This window comes from Cydia fagiglandana, chromosome 12 (assembly GCF_963556715.1).
Source record: "Cydia fagiglandana chromosome 12, ilCydFagi1.1, whole genome shotgun sequence".
Taxonomy (NCBI): domain Eukaryota; kingdom Metazoa; phylum Arthropoda; class Insecta; order Lepidoptera; family Tortricidae; genus Cydia; species Cydia fagiglandana.
The window spans coordinates 2286255-2308726 of NC_085943.1; the positions used below are offsets into that span (position 1 = coordinate 2286255).

Consider the following 22472-nt stretch of genomic DNA (forward strand, 5'->3'; position numbering starts at 1 on the left):
CAATAAATGATTATGATTATGATTATGATTATGATTATATCGGCGCGACACTTGTCACATAACTAACGTCAACAATCCTAGCTGATCAGCATTACTGCTACAGTTATGATTTAATGTTGACCAAATATGTGGAATTATAGGATTTGTTTATGTTGACAGTTACCAATTGTTATTTTCACTAAGTTTAATAAGACCATTTGACACATTGACCAAGGAAATATCAAAAAGTCCTCTTCCATAATGGGTTTATGTATAAAAAGAAATTGTGTCTACGGTTCTGATAAAAGAACAGCTAAAACTGCTTGTAGGAATGTTTTTGTGGAAAAATCCTTAAAGGAATTTTGTATAAACAGTCGCCGCGCGCCGGTTGGAATAAATCAGGCCTAATTCGGCAGTTGGTAGTATAGCGATCAGTATGCCACTGTCGTGCCGTGAATTCGAAACACGTGTATTGTGTAGACGTTTAACAATGCGACTTTGGCAATGCGGAGTTGCGACGACCAAAACCAAAACATGTGTACACTTTTGCTGTGCTTTTACCGTGTTGTAATAAGAGTGAAAAATGTGTATTTAGTTTTGACTACACAGTGATTAATCGTAAACTTTATTACAAAAATGAAAAAGTCTTCTAGTGGGAAATAATCTAGGTATCTTCGTTTTGCAAGAAATTGCTTTACCGCAAATCACTAAAATCGGTCGGTACATCTTGTATGCAACAATTTCTAGAATGTATTGAGCTTTTTGCTCTCTTCATTCGACAAATTTAAATATTTTTATCGTAATAAATCACGCGATTGTTTATGGTTATCGATACTACACGCCTCACTAGCGTTGTTAATTTGTATGAAATTGGAGCAATTAATAATTATTATGCAACATGCCTACGTTTTCTGTGAAGGATAATTCAGATGAATATTCTACACATGCTCATTTGCCTGGATATGTAGGTATCTTATAAGTATGGAAAATTATAGTTATACAATTGTTGGTAGTTTTATCTTATTTCAGATAATAAGCGCAATGGATATTTTCGTAACTTAATGATTGATGTAAATGTCAACTCGTTAATAATATTATTTACTGTCGCTATAAATGCCAATAGTATTCGGTTACTGTTTCAACATAGGTCCCTTATCGTTGTGGCTTTAAGCCTTTTAAGGTAGGTTAGTAATCGAATGTCTAAAGTTTTGATTTATGGAGTTGGGAGTTACCGTATGTAGGTTAACAGGTACTTAAACTTACATTTCCATAGCGAGATTAAAGAGAAAGCCTTATGGTAATACAATACATGAATGTATCGTACTATAGGTACCTAGTATAAGTGCGTCATTTATTCAAACCCGTGTTATGAGAAACAAAATGTTATGGCCACTTAAGCTTAAAAACTGGTTTTTCAAATTCAATGCAGCCTTAAGCATCAGGGTCGAAAGCGTTTCGGAAAATCGGCGCCTTTTCTGTGGACATTATGAAAGTTAACGATTTGAATATATTTTTTAAAACTTTATTACCTGCCTATATACAACTTTATAGAAGTAGGTTGTGTCTATAAGGATAAAGTAATAAAATTAGGCATAGTGTTATAATTTAATTTTAATTTTACTTATTTTAATTTTATATGGACCGAGTCTGAAATAAAGAATATTTATTAATTAAAGTCCGTTTATTTTATGATATCCACAGGAAAGTCGAATAACCTTTAACACATTAGACAAATGTTTCAAGGTCACTAAGCCATTAACCTCCTTTCCAGGCTGAGTCCGAGGTTGCCGCCCTCAACCGACGCATCCAACTGCTGGAGGAGGACCTCGAGAGGTCCGAGGAGCGTCTCGCCACCGCCACCGCCAAGCTCGCGGAGGCCAGCCAGGCCGCCGATGAGTCCGAACGGTGAGTCGAACAACAAAACTGACGTAAACTAAATATATGTCACATTCTGACAAGTTAGTAGTAGGTTCCATTTTCTGGCATTAGGATATGTTTTGGCGGTTGCCATGTTCACTGGTTGCCATAAATATGTTTTGTGGCCGGCCGAAGTATTTTACAGATGGAGCCAGCACAGGTTTTACGAATAGTTTTTTTATTTTATAACCTGAATGTTAGTAGGTAGCCCTTTAAGCTAAATCCCATAAAACAAAACGAAAGACAGGTAAAACCTATGCTGCCGCCATCTATAAAAAGCTTTGACAGTTGCCAACCCCATTAAAACCTTATCATAACGGACTACGTGGTGCCTTTTGCAAGAAAATCGCTTAAATGCAGGAAAACAACAGACATATTTGCCTCCTAATTACTTACGAGGATTTATACCTAGATATCACTATCTGATTAAGATTAAGAGTGATTCTTCGCTATTTTTTACAATCGTTTATTCTTTTTCAATTACTACATAACATGATGTAGCAGAGAGGCAAAAGCATTTTGTTTAGTCACTGGCTGTGTCAATCCAAAAACAGCTTTAATTCAACATTGACATACTGCAAGTGTTAGTTAGTGTGATTTCCAAGAACGTGAGAGCGACTAAACAGAATGTTGGCGCCAGAAAAACCTTATCTCAAAGAAAAACCACCTGTTTCAAAATCGTTTTGAAGAGCAGCCATACAACAAGGTTTTAATGCCAACAAAACATAAATACGGACTCAGACAGTCATTTCTTATAAAACCTTATTGTATGGCTTCCATTCAACTGTAAATGGATTAGCCCTTGAGTTTTTGTGTGCATGAGTGCTTTCGTTTTTATTTTCGCCCATAACCACCATATTTCTAGACCAAATGAAAAATAGTGTTAAAAGCCACTTTATCGATATCGATGTTTGTAACACGCATGTGTTTGGCCCCGCACTAACCAGAATACGCAAGGCGCTGGAGAACCGAACCAACATGGAGGATGATCGCGTCGCCATCTTGGAAGCGCAGCTGGCGCAGGCAAAGCTCATCGCCGAGGAGTCGGACAAAAAATACGAAGAGGTGAACGCTTATCATCGTCATTATTGAACCAGAGACAATCAGTAACTTTAGGACAGTATTTTTCAAAGTCGGCTAATCAGCCTACCTTTTTATGAAATGCTATGCTATTTTAGAAAAATTACGCACATATTTAATACTGAATTACTGACTCGGTTACTGTCTGTCTATATTTTTGTCATTCTTAGACTAAGGTATAACTGAGCTCACAAATACAGTTCTCTACTAGTAGATCATTAGAAAAAACACTAGTCTGACTGGTTATAGTGCCGTTATTTTAGTAACATTGATTTATTTTACATGACTTTCAAATGTATTTATGAGCTGTTGTAAAGAATGTAATGTTAAACTCAATACTATTACTCTATTACTCACTATACTTCGTCTTAATGACTGTTGTGACCATCGTGCGTCCAGACATATATACTAATAATTGATGTATATCGCGTTATGTCACCAGTGTCGTGACTCAAGAATAGTATTCAGTGTACATTACATTCTCGTATTGTGTTATAAGGCTACACGAATTTAAGTCTTAACGCCACGTACATCGCCACGCCATCGTAAACCTTTCCGGAATGCACAAATAATCTGACCCTGTGACCGTGCACTTCTGTGACTGTGATTGACTGTCAAGGGGTTAAAAAGTTCTATGTTGGTGATATAAAAATTCGCATAGCCTTATAACGTCATAGTTGACATTTAGATACTTGATCATGTTTTGAATTAACTAAAGAATACACTTGTATGGTGTTAATGCAAAACTGGATTTAAGATTTTAAATGTCAACCTTACTTAACCTTAGTGTTGCAAAATACATACCTATATGTATTTTGCAGTACTGTGTCTTACCGTTCTGTAGAATACTGATTCTGATCATTATGTGTTAAGAATTTGTAATGGGCATTAACTGTTATATTTACCGCAATCGTAAAAAAATCGAAAGACTAAGATGGTTACAATGTGTTTCGAAATAGAACCGTCATGTTTGCGGTTTCGATATACAAGTTAATGCTTGTCGCAAAGTATTTCCTTCACAGCTGTATCCAGTCGGACGCGTCGCTTTGTGTGTTCCTTCCGTTGCATGTCTAACTCTTGGGTCACCCTTGGAAATCGATAGGTTCATCCATTTACGTACAAAATCTCAAGAAAAAGCTTGATGACGATTATTGGTAGGAATTTTCTGGTTACTGATGTTGTTTTGGATGTAGCGCCCGCAAGGTCCTCGAGAACAAGTCCCTGACTGATGAGGAGCGTATGGACGCCCTGGAGAACCAGCTGAAGGAAGCCAGGTTCCTCGCTGAGGAAGCCGACAAGAAATACGATGAGGTCTTTATTCGATGTCGTTTGGGTTGCGCTTTACTACGTGTGGAGATTTCCCCTTCGAAAACCCCCCATTGATGTCTCAAACCGTAACTCAGACTAATCCAAGTTTAGTTTTGTTTGACACTAACATTTAATGGCCTAGTAACAAGCAACGATGTTGCATTCCCTATTTGACGTGTTCTGTAGCATGACGCTGTCTTTTATATCACGTTTTCACGTGATTAGATATTGCATTTTCAAGCAGATATCAATAATTGGAAACAGATGGAGTGGCCAGATGGTCCGTCCTAATTTCTCTGACACTGTCCCTTAGAAGGAGTCGTGTCGTGTCGCCTGATCTTGGCTTTCGCCGTAAAAGGCGCGACAGGCCTCGGTCGCATGTCGTTACATAAGCTTTACTGCCATATACGTAGTCGTCAAGACCGAACGTGATAAGATACCCGTAATTACTATACTCAGCAACTGTAATTCAAGACCAAAAATGTTGACAACGCGCAACATGTAGACATATTTTTTAAATGTTGAAATTACATTGGGGAAAAGGCCTCGTCAGTAACTTAATTTTGATGAAGCTATGAATTATTGTAAACAATTTGAATTGTTCAATTTTGTTACAAATATTAGCAGTGATAAAATTATAGGTGTTAAAATGACTCATAAATAGCAGCCGAAGGTGATAACTGATAACGTCTTTTTTTGGACTGAAGATTTAAGTATGATTAATTGGTTATGTCCCGATTAATTTCGGTCTCAGCGGCTGCGTGATGGACTCGAGTTTTTTTTTTATATCGATGGCTGACTTTTGGGTTTTGATGTCCAGGTGGCCCGTAAGCTGGCCATGGTAGAGGCTGACTTGGAGCGTGCAGAGGAGCGCGCCGAGGCCGGCGAATCGTAGGTTTCCAATCTCTGACCCCCCCACACTTCGTATTGTTTGGTTGCAAGCAAAATTCAATCGAAACACCCTTAAATTAGCAATTATATTTGCATACCAAGCAATACAGAGCTAGAAGGGTATTCTGAGACGAGTTTTTGCGCCGTTCTGCATGGTTGTTGATTAGAATTCCTAACGCACCGTAACCCGATCTACCTACATTGGTATTTTAACATAGGTTCACCGTTTTTTATTGCATGTCCCATTCTAGGTCGAGCCGGCGTACGAGACATTTATTTTTACATTTAATTTGCATCGTTAAGTGACATCGCACACGGCTTTTTGCATTAATACAGCATAGATAAATTTGCCCCAGACGATTGTGCGTTAGCAGCAATCTAGTACAACATACTTAGAATACGCTGCTGTATCTTTGCAAACAATTGCCATGTGCGATGGCGATAAGGTGTTGTTCCATTTCATTTCCTAAAGTGGCAACACCGCCTTTTTTTTTAAGTACGGTTCAGGGTCATTTATTTCCGTAACGCGACTTAAATGACTCTGTGCCGATAGATAATCAAAACAAGGGTTGCCCCATCTCATGGATATTTCTATGCGTTAACTATCATGTCCATGTGTCGACTAAACTTCTTCAATGTGTGTACCGTAGTGGCTGTAGGCTAGGCCAGGAAATATGTGTGGTATAGGGCAATTTTGTTTTCAGATATGCACGGCATTACACCAGAATTACTGGCCGTATGCGTGCCGCACATATACAAGCGCACACATCACATAGTAATAACTTTAAAGCACTAGATAGCACATAGATATTTTTTATAATGTTTACAAAAAGTAAAATTTAGAGCTAAATGTTTTGGGACAACCCTCGTTTAATCTTACGCCGCCGCCCTCGACTAAGCTTGTGATTTTTTTCGCTTCGCTTTCTTTTTAGCATCGGCGATTCCGTCCTAGCACCTTTTATATGTAACATCGCCGACTCTCCCACCCTTCCATCTAGCATTAACCCCATCCTTAGATCCACGTCCTTTGCACATGACTTGGCGCATAGCACCGCCACTGCACACAGCGGGTCGAGAGCGGCGCGCTCAAACGTAACGTAGCGTAGTGTGTGTTGTGTGTGCGTGTACTAACGCGGCCGGCCGCCAGGTGGCGCGCAAGCTCGTTATGATGGAGCAGGACCTCGAACGCGCCGAGGAGAGGGCCGACCAGAGCGATAGGTAAGTGGAAGAGACACTTTTAACCGACCTTATGTCGATGGGATAAGGTTGGAAGTTAATCGTGTCGATATTACGATTCACACACCTTAAAAATACATTAGTGCATTATGCATTGGACGATACAATAAAATATGGATAAAAGCTCAGAAAGTGCAGTGTAATGTGGTAAATTTCTTAAACCATGTTATCTTATACATACAATTTTACAAGTTGAAACCGGTAACATAATGCAGATATTATTATTATGGCGTGTGGATCGAGAAATGCCTTCTGCATACAATTAAATTGCCGTGTCGTGAAACAACAAATTGAAGACATAACCTAATTTCACGATGCGCAATGGGTAACAACCCAAGTGGGCAAGAACCATTTAATTTATATAACAGTAGTTTTGGATCTACGAATTCCTTTATAAAATTTGCATTTATTGTAGTATTAGTAAAAACTATGATAGATGTTGTATTTAAACGTATTCCTTTTTTAATTTTTCGCCAAAGAAATGCTTAGATAATCAAACGAGAATATTGCGTGATCGTTATTTTCATTTTAATTTGGTAATAAAAAGCAAAGATTTACGATAAACATACGAGCGAAAAATGTAATTAAAGTTACGTTATTTTTTAATTAAATTGAAGGATTTTAATTAATCTTTGCTTTTAATCACCTATGCAAATGCATGTTCTTGTTGACAGTTGGTATTTATTTTAATTTAAACATTTTCGTGCAAAAAATATGTACAAATAGCAATCTTAAAGCCATGTAACATTTTTTATCGACTGATTAAAATGGTGGCTGACTGACCATACATAGAAAGATAAAATAAAATTTTCTAATAAAGCAAGTACTGTAAATTATGTTTAAATTAAAATAAATGCCAAAGTTTTATAAATATTCAACATTAACCAGCACGCTTTTTGATTCCACTAGTTTGTATTTGCTCTAGATATTGAATTCAAATATTTAGGTCAGTACGTCCTTAAATTGATATTGATTGACTAGCCCTTTGTTGTGAAAGCGCCAACTCTATATGATAGTATGTACCTATAAATCTACTCTCATACATGAACATTAGATATGAAACATAGAAAAAGTTATATTGTTTTCAACTAGCAAATATTCCCTAAGTTATTCCCAATAGTTTTCCGATAAGGAAAGAGGCAACGCTGTCACGCCCGAAGCAACCCAACCCTTTCTTTATACTTGTATTCTAAGGTAGCTATAATTGCATTAATTGCCCAATTGGGCCACGTTCCTTTAATACTAGGGGCCTATTTCCCGAACGGTATGAGGCTAATATGATTAGTCCACGAACGTATGGGTTGCCATGACAACACACTAATAATATTAGACTAATACCGTTCGAGAAATGGGCCGTAGGCTAGAGAATCTGGCCATAAAGATCTATCAAATCTTTCTCGAATTGAGCGTGACCTTTTGTGCCACTTTTGTGTTATTTCTACTCAGAATCACGAGCTTTTTCGATCCTAATGGGATAAAAAAATGTCCCAGGGCTTTTTTCCTATTGTGTTACCATTTTCCCATATATTTTGTATGGCGGTAACAAAACGGAAAGTTTGAAAAATGTATGGAAATTATAGTACACTTATTTCCTATATGGATGAAAAGGGCTCGCGATCCTGACTAGAAATAACACAAAAGTGGCAAACAGGTCACGATATATAAAAATGGCAAAAAATAAAAGCAACGCTCAATTAGAACTTTCAATGGGTCACGAGACATGATATTTTCTGATGGGGCTCCTTATGTTTCCAGCAAAATCGTCGAGCTTGAAGAGGAGCTCCGCGTCGTCGGTAACAACCTGAAGTCCCTGGAGGTCTCCGAGGAGAAGGTACCTTATCTTATCTTATCTAATTATCATTATCCGACCTTAGTCTGTACAATCTATACAAGGACATCTAAGCGTGCGGTAAAGACAATGTGTATTCTTATAGTATTTATTTACCACTCAAGTAGGTAATAATTAATAGGCCGCATTCCAAACTATCAGAGGACTTTAAATAACTTTCTATTGCTAATTCTACAAAAACTAAAGAGTAATGACTACTTAAATAACATTGAAAGCACCTGTTTGATATCTTTGTACAGTTTATTTATAAAATTCTAAAGATAGGCTCTGTAGCATGTACATCAGATAGCTACGCAGCGCAACGAATATGTAAAATAGGTCACATCAGCCGATCAATATATTTATGATTCGATAGATTCGATAGAGTATAAATAACTCGCAGTGAAATCTTGTCTTTAATGCGCGCTTAGATTGCCGAAGTACATGAGGTAGGTTTCCGAACGCGGCTTCTTTATACATACAAACTAAACTTATATGTATAGGAAAATTTAATTGCACTGAAAATTAAATAAGTAAAAGAAATATGAAGTATAATTTTTGAATTGGGTTTAGCTATTTACATTAGCGTCATTTTGATTTGTATTTCAATAAAGGCGCAGCGTTTTGAAATCTACTTGACTGGAGCTCTAATGTTGTTGTTAGAGGCTCTACAAGAATTCACCCAATAAAATAATTGTTTTTTCATCTCGCCTGTGGAAAAACACTTTATTGTTTTTGTCCAATGTTTTGGACAAAAATAATTTCTGAAATGTCTTTTAATAATGTAAAATTTTAAGATTATGATGCACCAACCAAAATTTTATCCAGGTCTTATCTTCTGCAAACGATTATAATTAACCTAAAGTCCTGACGTAATATTTGTTGAACGATTGTAAATGCAGACATCATGTGTAAACTAACTTGTTAGGTTATTTCAAATAGAGGAGTTCAATAACTAAGCTGATAATTTAATACAGGCCAACCAACGCGAGGAGGAGTACAAAAATCAGATCAAAACCCTCACCACCCGCCTAAAGGAGGTGTGAATGCGACCAGACCGTCGACTGATCGCTTGCCTAACTGCATACTGCCTCACTGTAGTGTGTTTTCTATGTCTGATTCATATACAAAAACGCTCAAGTTTGAGTCGGCGTCGAAAACGATGCGTAACAATTCTGATATGCGTATTGACCACATGGTGCGTTAGCAAATGTCAATCAGGCATAGAACGTAGTGCGTCTTTAAACTTTTCGTATTACGTTACCCTCCTCTCACTTTTTTATTTGGCTGTTGTTTTCTTTCTCTAGCGTTCTAATCTAGTGTATATCCGTTGTTTTCTACGCGCGGCGTTGCCAAAAATACTGTAACATAAGGCAACGCTGTGTGTGCATGAAGTTTCGTTTTCGTGTTGTGTTTTTTCGTTAATAAGTAACAATCGCAGGCTACGCAAAGGGAAGAGACGTTCGAGGGACAGGTCAAACTTCTGGACGCACAACTGAGAGAGGTAAACCGCGGTCTGAGAGTAGATAGCGGTTGAGGTTGTAGATAGGATCATCCATCGCCATCATGTTGGGGTTGTAGTTTTGCTTTAAACTGTGTGAAGAGTGACTTAGGCGAATGTCACGCTACAAGTCGAGGGACCTTCGATCTTTGTTTTGGAGTTACACGAACCTAGTCGCCGCCATATTATTGAAGTTTCGCTCTCATTTTAAAACATTCTGAAATAACATGAAATTTAAAATAAATTTTCATGTAATAAAAGCATATCGTTGTTCATAAACCAGATTTTTGGCCACGGGTTCCTCTGGACTCGTAATAGTTGGTGCTAATTTTGCGTGGCATTCTTAGGATCTTCGCACAGTTTAATGCGTCCTTAGGCTAGGTATGGTGTAGACCCGAGCAGCGGTTGGTGCTTCATCTATGTATGTACAGGTCTATCCTCTGTGCAATATTTCTATCCCTTATGTATGTCTTGCGCCTGTTTTGTGACTGTACGCTTTATGTTCCTTTAGTCAACTTGTGCTTGTCTTCTCCAGATGTCATGATTTATTTTCCAAGTGTCTTATTAATATTTCTAATGAAGGCTTAAATGTAACAACTCGAGGTCAAAGTCAGAAGCGTTTTTGTCCCTTTTATATCTTAGAACACATTTTTGATGAAGTAATTCGACATTTTGATGATATTTCGTCACTACTTTGAAAAAATCTCGTATCTCGCACTGCTACTCGAAAGATAAAACGCAGTAACTCTGTATGCATAGCATACATAGATACCACATTTTTATTTTTATTGACAGAACAAGATACGAGTTTTTTTTTAAGTAGTCACGATTTTTGGTTGTTTGGAAGAGGAACCTAAACAATTCAGAAATATCATCAAAATAACGTCAAAAATGTGTCCAAACAAATTAGGCGGTTGAAATGCTTGTGATATTGACCCATTACTGTCGTGCATAGTGTCAGACCAAGCTAACTCTGCATTTGTAATAACGAAGTGCGGATATGTCATCATTAATGTCAAACTATGAAAATATGACGTTTATAATGACACTCCACACTGTTGTGTTCAAGTTGGTTCGAAGTTAGCGTAGACGGACTCTACTGCCATGCATACCCTGTCAATATTTACTGTGGGATTCGTAAAAAGGACGTCTGGAAAAGTCAGGTACAAGCGAATCGTACAATCGCAACGGGCGTGCTCGAGCTGTGAGTAAATACTAGTGTGTGTCAGGCGATGGCGTCCCGTGAGCATGTGGAGGATAAGATCCACGGCCTCTCCGCCAAACTGTCGCAGGTGAGTCGCGGGACATGGGGCAGAGAAACACCTATACAAACCCTGTTATCTTAGCTTGGTTTGTATAGCTGTTACTCTGGTTCAGTGATGGAGCGCGGAAATAAGTACCAATGTTGATAAAGTTATATCGAGTACCTGACAGTTCTTCTATAAAAAAAAAGTTTGTTTTGAATACGGGAACTTGATTGTTTCTGAATTCGAAATTGTACTGGTTTAGTAAAACGTTTAAGTCATGTTCATTGAGTAAATATGAAAAAGAAACTTGTTTTACCTTTTCAATTAGAGAAAGGTTTAACAGTCACTCTGTGTATGTAAACGGTATCCTTATACAACAAGGCACAAATTATATGGGAGAAAATTGTCGAAAGACAAACATCTAATTCCATTTTTGTATAGAAAAACTGCCAGAAATTAATCTTCTTGAACACTCTTTATTTCTATATTTCTTATACAATTAAAGTATCATTACTAGATATAAGCATCACATCATGATCATATTTTGTAGTCACACTACACAGTATTTTAGTAGTGGGTAACGGTATATTGTTGTCTAGTTAGTGACCGGCAACATAGCTGCTTGCGGTGAAGGTAAATGCATGAGTTGTGGTGCTTCAGCTTTCTTTAACAATGTGTTATTTGTTTTTATAGATATATTTTTAATTAAATTTAACAGTTTTAAAGTTCTTTACTGGGATTTTCGGTAGCAAATTGTATAAGGTTTCTTTATTATAATTATGTAGATTTATGATTAACTTCCTTGTCCGATTATTTCTCATTTTAACTTTATTGATTAATGTGGGGACAAGTTTAATCGATAAATTTTCCTAATATAAATTGTTGATGCATATTTCTCGAAAATCATTTTGAATAATACACCGATGTCAGATACCTGTCTGTAGTTCATGTTTGTAAAAGGAAAAAAGTAAATCTCACGATTCAAATAATTTCACGATGCAAAATATCTTTTGCAGAATAGGTAAATACCTATTCTGCAAAAGATATTTCTTTAACTGCTACCGAATCCGTTGTGTCAATATAAAATTAACTAAAGAAAGTTTGCATGTTCTTGGTCGATTAAAAAGAAAGCAGTCCAATTTAAAGTAATTATAATTCGTAAATGTTAAATTGGATTACGATTCTGTATCGTTTTTCGTTACATTTTTGGATTCTTGGTAAAATTGGACTGTTTTCGCCATAAGGGCAGGTGTTTAATTTTTTTTTAACAATTACAGGCTGAAGCCCGCGCTGAGTTCGCTGAGCGCTCTGTGCAGAAACTCCAAAAGGAGGTCGACAGGCTCGAAGGTAATATATATTCCTGTTTCAAATATGTTAGAAATTGTATAAGAAACGTCGGGTGACGTTTTGACAAAGCATTCTAGAATATAAAAAAAAAACAAGTTAGAGCACCGAGAAAATAACGTAAGGCATCCAGTTATTTGTTAAAGTCAGACTTTCATATTCTGTCTTATTCTCATATATAGTAAGTGTAGTGTATAGCTTTTCTCAAATCGCGTTAACAGTTATATAAGCGACAATAATCAAATTTTGGTACACTAAACCTGATAGTTATCATGGATGCTTCGTCAAAATGTATAAATATGAAATTAAAATCTAGGAAAATTAATAATATGATCTACCAATTGCTAGTTTTCAAGGTTCTCCAGATCTATTACACTCTACAGCAGTACGGTTAAGTCAATTTAAAGTACCTCAAGTCAAGTTATAACATGTTTGACAGAGCTTGATCATTAATGCACAGTCATCAGAACTGGCTTTCTTCTTGACTCTCAAAGCTAAGCTCAGCTATAGACGTAAAGCTTATTTACTTACTTCATTGCGCTATTAATTACTGATTTTATTTAAATCATAGTAACAGTTTTAGTTTTTTATAATTTTATTTTTTAAGCATCATCGATTATAGAGTCGTTACTGGCACATGAGCAAGAAAAAAATGACGTAAAGTAGTGATTTAATAGTATCGTAATCGATATGGCAATATTATTTTGTCAAACATGGTATTTTAAACACCCGAAAATTAATTTTTGAATATATGTATTATTAATTACGCAAAAATGTGCCCGAAACGATTGTGTGTTCGACTTTAATTATCAATATTAGAGCTCAATTACAAAACAACCTTGAACAACATAGAACTCCAATAGTAAATCTTACATATCATGCGAAAAGTTTGTAGGTGAGCTCTGATACTTAATTACATAGTTTAGCATGTCTTTGTGTTAGACTGCTCGATCGTTGTATTTACATATTGAAGCATGGATTTTGATTTATGTTGTTTTTTCTTTGTTTTTGATTCACATATTTTCTGTCGTTTGGTGACCATTTTCATACTTTTATAAAACTTTAAGTGCACCCTTCTCCTTCACACATAAAGAGATTGATGCATTTATTAGTTTCTATTTCTTTTTCTCTTAAACTCAATATGGACTTGAAAGTCTTAACATTGTATTTAAGCAGCGTTCAACGCAACGATGATTTAAGTTCAGATCATATCGCGATAAAGAGTCTGAGTAAGATCAAACAAATGTTGCCGCTCTGATAACCCTACATGTCACCACGACAGATAATGTTTGAATGTGTTGTGTGTTCTGACCGTGGCCGCGTCGCCTTGCAGACGACCTGGTTGCCGAGCGCGAAAAGAGCAAACTCCTGCAGGAGGAGATGGAGGCCACGCTCCACGACATCCAGAACATGTGAACGCGTGACCGCCGCGCGCCCGCCCGCTCATCGATATCGATTCCCGACACGCTAGCGCGCTTTCCCAACCCTACAACTGTCATTTGAAATCGGAACGCGCGCTAGTTTTTTTTCAACTCGGCATAGATATTATTTTATTTTTTTGACTTGAGAATCGATGCCCGCTGAGCCGGCCGGCGCTTAGATGTTACTAGCTATAGAGTAATTGCCAGCCGCTTCTATTGTAACGTCGAGTGTTCGCTACGACACCACTGCCATGTGCAATTTTTTTTAATTTGATACACAAATTTACTAATATTTTTTGTTGAGAAGTGTACTCGTATAAATCCTCATTTGTTTTAGTCATTATTTATCGAGAGTGACTGATTTAGCCGATTGCGGCCGTTGTATGCAGCTTAGTAAGATCTTACGGCACTCTAGTATCTAAGGGGAAATGTTGACATTCCAAAATGGGGACCAAAATGTTAAATACATGCAGCGTTTGTCATACTATAAAGTCATTCCAGTAGCGTAGAACAAAATAGATACCAACGTCAATGAAATAAGATTTCCACAGTAACTGATATTATTCAGATATCGACTTTAGCAAGTCTGTTTGCAATTCAATGAGCTCTTACTTAATTTTAGAGAAGAGATTAAGTAGATGTTTTATTTAATGAGTGATGGTAAGCATATGATATTTATAAGAATATACTTGCTATGAAGTATTTTGATATTCTATTTTGTTTCGAGTATGATTTTTTCTTGTGTCATAATTTGAGTTTGTTGCTATTTATTTAAATTAATCGATGAAATTGTCCGCACCGTGTCGCGATTTTGGTTCGGCGCGTCGAGTACCGCTCGCCGTTCATACAAACAAATACTTATGAAAATGTGAAAAATATAAAATTACGTTCGATAAATCGAGGGGAATCCGTCTTTTTAATGTTATCGATTAATGAAATGGTAGATAAGTTCGTGAGAAATAAATTAATGAATTTAAGAGTATTCTAACACAAGTGTTTATAAATATATATTATCATTATTTTTAACTCGGTGTTGTTTTTTTGATACTAATCCGTGTGCTCCTTCTAACCTCCCTTTCACTAATATCATCGATTCTATCAGCTATAAATAAAGTCATTGTAATTATTCATATCATTTGTGATCCATCAACGATTCGGAAGAGGAATGATCAAAAACGAAATCATCACGAAGAAGCATCGAACGTACATTGTCACGAGGCACGGGGCATGGCCCGACCTTATCCTATGCATTGTTCGTTATGGGCATGACACGGCCGCGACCCGGCACTGACGGCTCGGCCTGCCGCAGATGAGGTGATCAACGAGAGCGAGCGCGTCAACGACATGGGGCTCGACCTGGACGACTCCTTCGTGGAGATCATCCCCGGCGTGGACCCCTCCGAGCGGCAGATGATCGCCATCCGCGCCGAGCGCGCGCGCCTCGCCGAGCTCGCGCGCATCGAGGCCGAGCGCATCGCCGAGGCCAAGCGCAAGGAGGAGGAGCGGCTCGCCGAGATCGCGCGCCAGGAGGCCGCCAAGCGCGCCGCCGAGGAGGCCGCCGCGGCCGCCGCCGCCGCCGCCGAGGAGGACCGCATCCGCCTCATGGAGGAGGCCAGGATAGCCGCCGAGCTCGCCGACGTCGAGCTCCAGGCCCGGCTGGCCGCGGAGCGCCAGCGCAAAGCGGAGGAGGAGGTCTTCCAGGCGGCGGCGCTGTCGCAGGAGGGAATCTTCGAGCGCGAGGGCTCAGTGTCCCATCTCACGCAGACGACGGAGGAGGATCTCGAGGCCGCTAAGGCCGCGGCGGAGGCGGCGGCGCTGGCTGCCGCTAACGCGCCGCCCCCGGAGCCAGCCGCCGCGCCGGCCGAGGGCGCCGCGCCGGCCGAGGGCGCGCCGCCCGCAGAAGGCGCCCCCGCCGCGCCTCCGGCGGAAGCGGCCCCCGCTGCCGAAGCCGCGCCACCATCGTAAAAAAATCGCCTGTACCTCAAAAAATACGCTTCGAATCTATATAACCGAAACTGCGGCGTAGCAAATTATAATGTGAATTCAATTTTTTATCGTCAAATTAAACGAAAAACGAGCTATAGCTGATGGAATAGTATTTCAATTAGGTTTAGTGTCCGTGTTGCATGCGCGTGCCACTGTCGACCGTGGGCTGACCGCGTCGGTTTGTGCAGACGAGCTGATATCGAGCAAGGAGATGTTCCACGAGATCGGAGGCGAGCTGGACCACGCGTTCAACGACCTAGGCCTGGAGGCCCCGCCGCCCGTGCACGGGCCTCTCCACGCCATCCCCCCGGCCACATGCGACCTCTGCACTTGCTGCCATTGATCTACTGCCAAACCACTCTCTCATACGCATTTAAAGCCTATAAACCTTACCCATATAATTATCAAACGCTTCTACTAAATTCTAAAACCGCATGAACGATTTGACTTTCGAGCGAAACGCTTGAGGTAACAGCAAGACCGGCGCATGGCTTCGGAATAAACAGGATCACGACATGTAAGCACTCATTTTCTTTTTTCATACGCTGCTAATAAATGCAATACTTGACTTGGAGAAAATCAAGGAAATTTACTACTTTTAGAAATTGCGCCTACGAAAATTGTAGGCGCAATTGATGTTTAAGCGGAATATTGCTAATACAAAATTCCAGGCGTTTTTAATAGATTCTTCCAATCCCGAAGACCTAAAAGCACCTCTAACGCGAATAAGCCTACCAAAGTAACGTATACGCCTCAAGTAGAGTATATATTGACTTCAATGATAAATAAAGTGCGTTGAAAAGGAAAAATTACTCTTATTTTCTCCTAATTTATGACTAATATATCTTAAAATGTACAGACGAGCTCGTCGCCGAGAAGGAAAAATACAAGGACATCGGAGACGACCTGGACACCGCGTTCGTGGAACTCATCCTCAAGGAATAAGCGAGCCCTGCCGAGTCTGGCAATACCACCTGCCCGCGATTCAAATTATCTGTATAAACGTATCTTAATTTATATTTTATACTCCTGATTTTAAAGTATTAAAAACCATAGGTTTATGGCGGTATTTATTTTCGTTTAATTTAATAAATAATTTATTAATTAGCTCTGTTGTTTTATTTATCTACTGATCAAATAGAGTTTGAGGTCATATTCAAAAAGATTTTATTTCGTGACATGACATTGACGATCCTTCCAATAGGGGGTATTAGGTACATACATACTTTGCCTTAAAAAGTCTGCCGCGAAAATGGAAAATTCGTTATCTGCCTCTATCGTTCGAATATGCAATCTAGAGTGTAAGAGAGGCAGATAACGAAATTTCGTGTTTCGCGGTAAGTCCTCAGAATGTGCTAGTGGCGCCCCCTAAGCAGAGTTTGGCATAGTATCCCATAATGTCATGGATTAATTTAACAGACAATTCAAGTGGCCATCACGGACATCATTGTGTATTAAAATTAAATACTCAAGGTATTTAAATATATTCAGTCTAGCTCAGAAAAGTAGATGGAATTTAATAAAAATGGCAAAAATTTCAACCAATTAACTTTAATAACGATATTGGCTCTAATTCCAATGCTTTATATAAATTAAATTTTAATAAAATAATAATATCTGATACCTTATTAGAGTTATTAGGTACCTAATTAGGGGTCATCCATTAACTAATTACGTCACACGAATTTCTAGGTTTTTTGACCCCTCCCCCCTCCTTGTCACACTTGGTCACATTTGGCAAACCCCTCCCCCCCTAGTGTGACGTCACATTTTTTCTACGAAATCGCCAAATCGAATTAAGTAAGTACCTAAATATTATTAATATTTTATCAAAATATTTTTGTCGATATTAAAATTAGTAATTTTATAACCCAAAACTGCTTAGGAAAGAAAATTAAACGAATAAAAACGATTATCGTTTTAAAAACTTGTTATTAAAAAGTACTTACAGCGAATAAAATAATTTGAATAAATTTTCGGTTACTGATGAAGTCACAAAAAAGTGACGTCACAAAGTTTGTGTGTCCCCCCTCGCCCATGTCACAATATGTCACATTTTCTTGACCCCCTCCCTCCCCCTAAACGTGTGATGTAATTAATGGACCCCTTACCTATATTTCAGTAAACGTATTGTGCCAGATGTTACCGAAGCAGTCATATTTGTTTACAATTATTGCCATTTATATTCACAGACCTTTGGATTCAAATGAAATATCCTCATTTAATGTTAACAAAGTAGCTTGTTTTAGCACCCCTAGGTTTTTTATGCTTTTAGGTATTTATTTATATTTTGCAATTAGCTAGATTCATCAAGCTTGTAAATGGTTTAAAGTGGTAAGTAGTTTATTTATGTATTTTATTATTTGCTAAATACACAGTAGATGCACGCATTGATGACACGAATTATTGATAAAATTGCAATCGCATTATAATCAAATATATCTCGTTTTAGTCTGGCGTTTAGAATGAAATATTTGATGAGAAAACCCTACCTTAATTATCAAACATCAGGGTTATCGGTACCGATTAGAATCCTCTCTGGATATGAACATTGAAAATATTTTGACATAATTTGTTGTATATCAATCACCTATGGGGTCTACTCCTACTACGTTAGAAAAAAATTGTATTGAAAGTTGTAGTTAGTATACAATTATACATCAAATTAATCAAAATATGTAAACATATTTTCCATAATGTCAATCCAAAGAAGAAAACGGGGAAACCTATTTTGCCGCCATCTATAAATTTTGACAGTTGCCAACCCAGCCAAAAAAAGATTACCTTATAATGTACGGAGCCGTACAGCGCCATCTATGTCTTAGATGTTTTACAAAACAATGAATATTTACTAACCACTAACCCTTACAGACGAGGTGCTAGAAGAGCGCAGTAAGTACAAGGCGATCGCCGAAGAGGTGGACCAGACCTTCGCCGACCTGTCCGGCTACTGAGCAACTAAACGCGCCGCCATCTTGCGCGATGTGGCGGGAAAATGATTAAAAACTAAACGCTCGTGCAGGGGGCTCTATGGATATAGTCAAACCACTGATTAAGGCTTCTACAGACGGCGCAACAAATTGCATTTGCCGATTTTCGATAATTGCTGACTATGTAAGCGTAGGAGCAATGAATTATAATATTCGATTGATCAAATGCAGCAATACAGTGTAGCAAATCGCATGCGGTTATCGGTGAGGTTTGGAGAGGACATTACCATTAGTCTGCCTATTTAATCAGTAGAAAAAATTAGATAAATGTAGTCTAAAAGCTACGATGTCATGAAAAAACGGCTAGATATCACCATAAAGGTAAAATTTGTGATTAAATTGGAGATTGACGCCAATTTCATTTCTGATCAAATCGGTCGGTTTAATCATCCTGTCTGGACTCCACTTAAAGAGGATCAATAAATCCATGGGCGCCTTCTGTACTGAGAATTAGTATTTTAATCCTAATAACAGCGCGCACTGCGGGCTCAATTTGCTTTCTCTTTATATTTTGCTATGTGCACATGAAAAAAAGAATATTTATTTGGTTTTGTATGTGACTAAGTAGAGTGGCTTATAATGGTGAGCAATTTTGAAAATGCCTAATACTTATATGGATGTTAGCGTTCACCTTAATATTGAAATATTATTGTTATTCTCAATTCTCAACCAGGCCATTAATTGAACATGTTAAATAAAAAAAAATCATCAAATTTTAAAATTGTAATTTTTGATACCTGTACAAAATTGTTATTTAGAAGAAAAATTAAGAAATGGAGACAAATAATACCGGAAAATTCAAATAATTCCGTTTGGCCAAAGTGCGCTTTTTAGTAGATCACTGCCGATATAATTAAAATTTTTAATGTAATTTAAATATTCGTATGTTTAAAAGTAATAAGAAACACTAAACAATCTAAATTGAGTTAGAATAAGTTTCTAATTGACTATTTGATGCTTTTTACTTTTAAACGTACGAACGAATGTAGTTTTCGTAAGTTGCGATTTTCATATTTTTTTATCGAGTAAGTAATTTTATTGAAATATCTACATTTACTTATAATTAAGTAAAGATGATCTTATGAAGTGAAGTAACATGATTTTTTGCTATAAGTCACAGTATGTACAAGTATGTTTTGGATCATATTCGTGAAAAAAATTAGCGAGTTTTTTATACAGCTGTTAGACTGACTAGCGCACATTGTTCCCAAACCTAGAAAGTGGGACGTCGCTTATTTTCCTGTACAAAATCGCATCTCATGGGAGTCATGGGAATATTTGATACAAAATGATTTTGCCGATAAAAAAACAGCGAAAATAGTAGCAAATATAACCAACAGGAAGCATGAAGACTAGATCGAGAGTATAACTTTCTAATTTTCAAAAACCAATATAAAAGTAGCTTTTTTCATTGATTACAATTTAAAATACCTAATATTATGTTATGTAGGTAGACCAAGGCAGGTTGAAAACTTGACACGAGGGAAGGTTGGCACAGAGATTCTCTCAATCTGACGTCGCGACGCACGTAGCATATTATATTAGATAATCTAGGTAGCTTGATGGAAATGGACATAGTGAATCTATCTTCGAAGGTGGAATGAATCTAGCGTCTACAAATGGAACTCTGTTTCAACCGACCTCGGTTTCCCCTTCTTACTTATAATTATACTGTGTATTTTTGGGTATTTAAATAAAAGTAAACAAAAACTACCCTCAAATGGCTCGTTAAGCCAGTTGAGGGTAGATGAAAATAACACACGATCAAATAATGTAGGTTGAAGTCAGGTCGTTCAGTGACTGATCCAGGCGGTTTTGTAATTGGTCGGTTAACCAATAAATTTTATAACTACCCGAAAATGTACAAATTGTTTACTTTTATTGAAATACCTAAAGATACAGACTTATAGGATTTGTACGCCCTCTGGCAAAGGTGTTGCAGCATTATTAAATTCCTAATTTAAATGTGTGAATGTTGTTATTTACTATAACCAGACCTTAACCCTTTGAATGCCATGCCAATACACGAAGGTTGAAATTGCGTTGTAGCCGCACGCGTCAATCGCAGTCTGTGATGGTCAAAGGGTTAAAATGACTTGAAATAGGTAGATTTTCTAATATTTTTAATGATTAAGCTTATGTTGGTTCCATACTTACAACTCAATGACTGCTTAGTTTGTAATGTAGCTTCCCTTTTCAAGAAACTTACCTGCTGTATCTTTCCATTCCAATAAAATATACTTTTTACAATAATTTGTTTTACTGTGACCGACTTGGCTGCTTTGTAAAGCCCGTTCCGCACTCGCGCGCGATACGCGCACGAGTGTGAAGGGGGCTTAACATGCACTCTTAACGCCGTGACAATAAAAGGCGTGTTCAGATATTTCTCGAAAATCTTCTTAGGGGCTATGACCTACTCCGTTTTTAGGGTTCCGTACCCAAAGGGTAAAAACGGGACCCTATCATTAAGACTCCACTGTCCGTCTTTCTGACTGTATGTCTGTCTGTCACCAGACTGAATCTCATGAAAGCGTGATAGCTAGCTGAAATTTTCACAGATTATGTCTTTATATTGCCGCTACAATAACAAATACTAAATAATACGGAACCCTCGGTGGGCGAGTCCGACTCGCACTAAAGATTAGAATTTTACTTACCTCAAAAGTAGTGGTTTTTACTTTTTCCTATGATATCTAATATTGCGGTAGGTACAATAGTTACACCAAGAAAAGTCTGCAGCGATTTTGATAGCCCACGACTTTTCTTGGTCTAACTCTAACTGGTTTCGATACGACCTTGACTTTAACTGGTTTTGAGCATAATTCATAATTCGTAATTTATTGCATAATAATTATGTGTTACAAGACAGATATTACATTAGGGTAAGTTCACACATCAACCCTGTTAGGGCACAGCAAATGTTTCTTAAAACTAAACATAAATAGTACAGTGCAGGCACATGTGTACATATTGTACATAATTTAAAATATTTAAACGCATTTTGATACTTATGTTCAACATAAGATTAAAAGCTAATATTTATTATTTTATACTTACGTTATTCTTATTACACTTATACATTAGTTACTTATCTGCGTTTGATTTTTGATGGATTTATTATTATTATTGATTGTTTTTAAATCGTCTTGGTGATTGGCGCAGATCTCACGCACGACTTCCACTTCCCGCTTCATTTTGCACGTCGTATCAAAATAAGATCAAAACCATAACTAATACTTATATCAGAATCGGGCTCCCTTTGTCAGCGCGTAGCAAAATGTTCCCTACAAATGAAATTGACACGCTACGGCCTACGGCGTAGCACGGGTGCGCGAAGCTTGCACCCCGAGAGGGTCAGTCTGACTACTGTGAAAATGCTTGCATTCAAATATGAATAAATATTTGGAAGACTGAGCTTTGCTCGGAAAACTTATAAAAACTCAAAAATGCGCGTTTTTCTAGAGATAAGACCTAGCTAGACCGATTTATCGCCCCCGAAAACCCCCATATAGCAAATTTCATCGAAATCGTTAGAGCCGTTTCCGAGATCCCCGAAATAAGTACCATATAAATAAATAAACAAGAATTGTTCGTTTAAAGGTATAAAATAAGAGGCAACAACAAGTTTATTAAAACTGAAACTAGGAAATAACAATACATTAAGTAGGTATATATATGAAGACAGTTGGTGGGTAGTGGTGATAGTTAGGGCTAGGGCTGCGGTAGGGCTGCCTCGTCGTCGTT

General features: G+C 37.8%; 1 protein-coding gene across 33 annotated transcripts in view; it reads left to right on the top strand.

Moving 5' to 3' along the window:
- The window catches only part of LOC134669411 (tropomyosin-2), a 44257-nt gene extending 23276 nt beyond the window's left edge, over positions 1 to 20981 (top strand). For 5 of the 33 annotated variants that reach the window (XM_063526951.1, XM_063526954.1, XM_063526953.1 and 2 more), the window contains 8 exons: positions 1751 to 1884; positions 4170 to 4287; positions 5105 to 5175; positions 8167 to 8242; positions 9217 to 9279; positions 12265 to 12334; positions 15062 to 16255; positions 16598 to 16845. In XM_063526951.1, the coding sequence (XP_063383021.1) occupies positions 1751 to 1884; positions 4170 to 4287; positions 5105 to 5175; positions 8167 to 8242; positions 9217 to 9279; positions 12265 to 12334; positions 15062 to 15717 (1188 nt within the window). In that variant the 3' untranslated portion in view covers positions 15718 to 16255; positions 16598 to 16845. The other 28 variants (XM_063526952.1, XM_063526948.1, XM_063526959.1 and 25 more) reach the window with 21 other exon arrangements.
- Positions 20982 to 22472: the final 1491 nt, after the last annotated feature.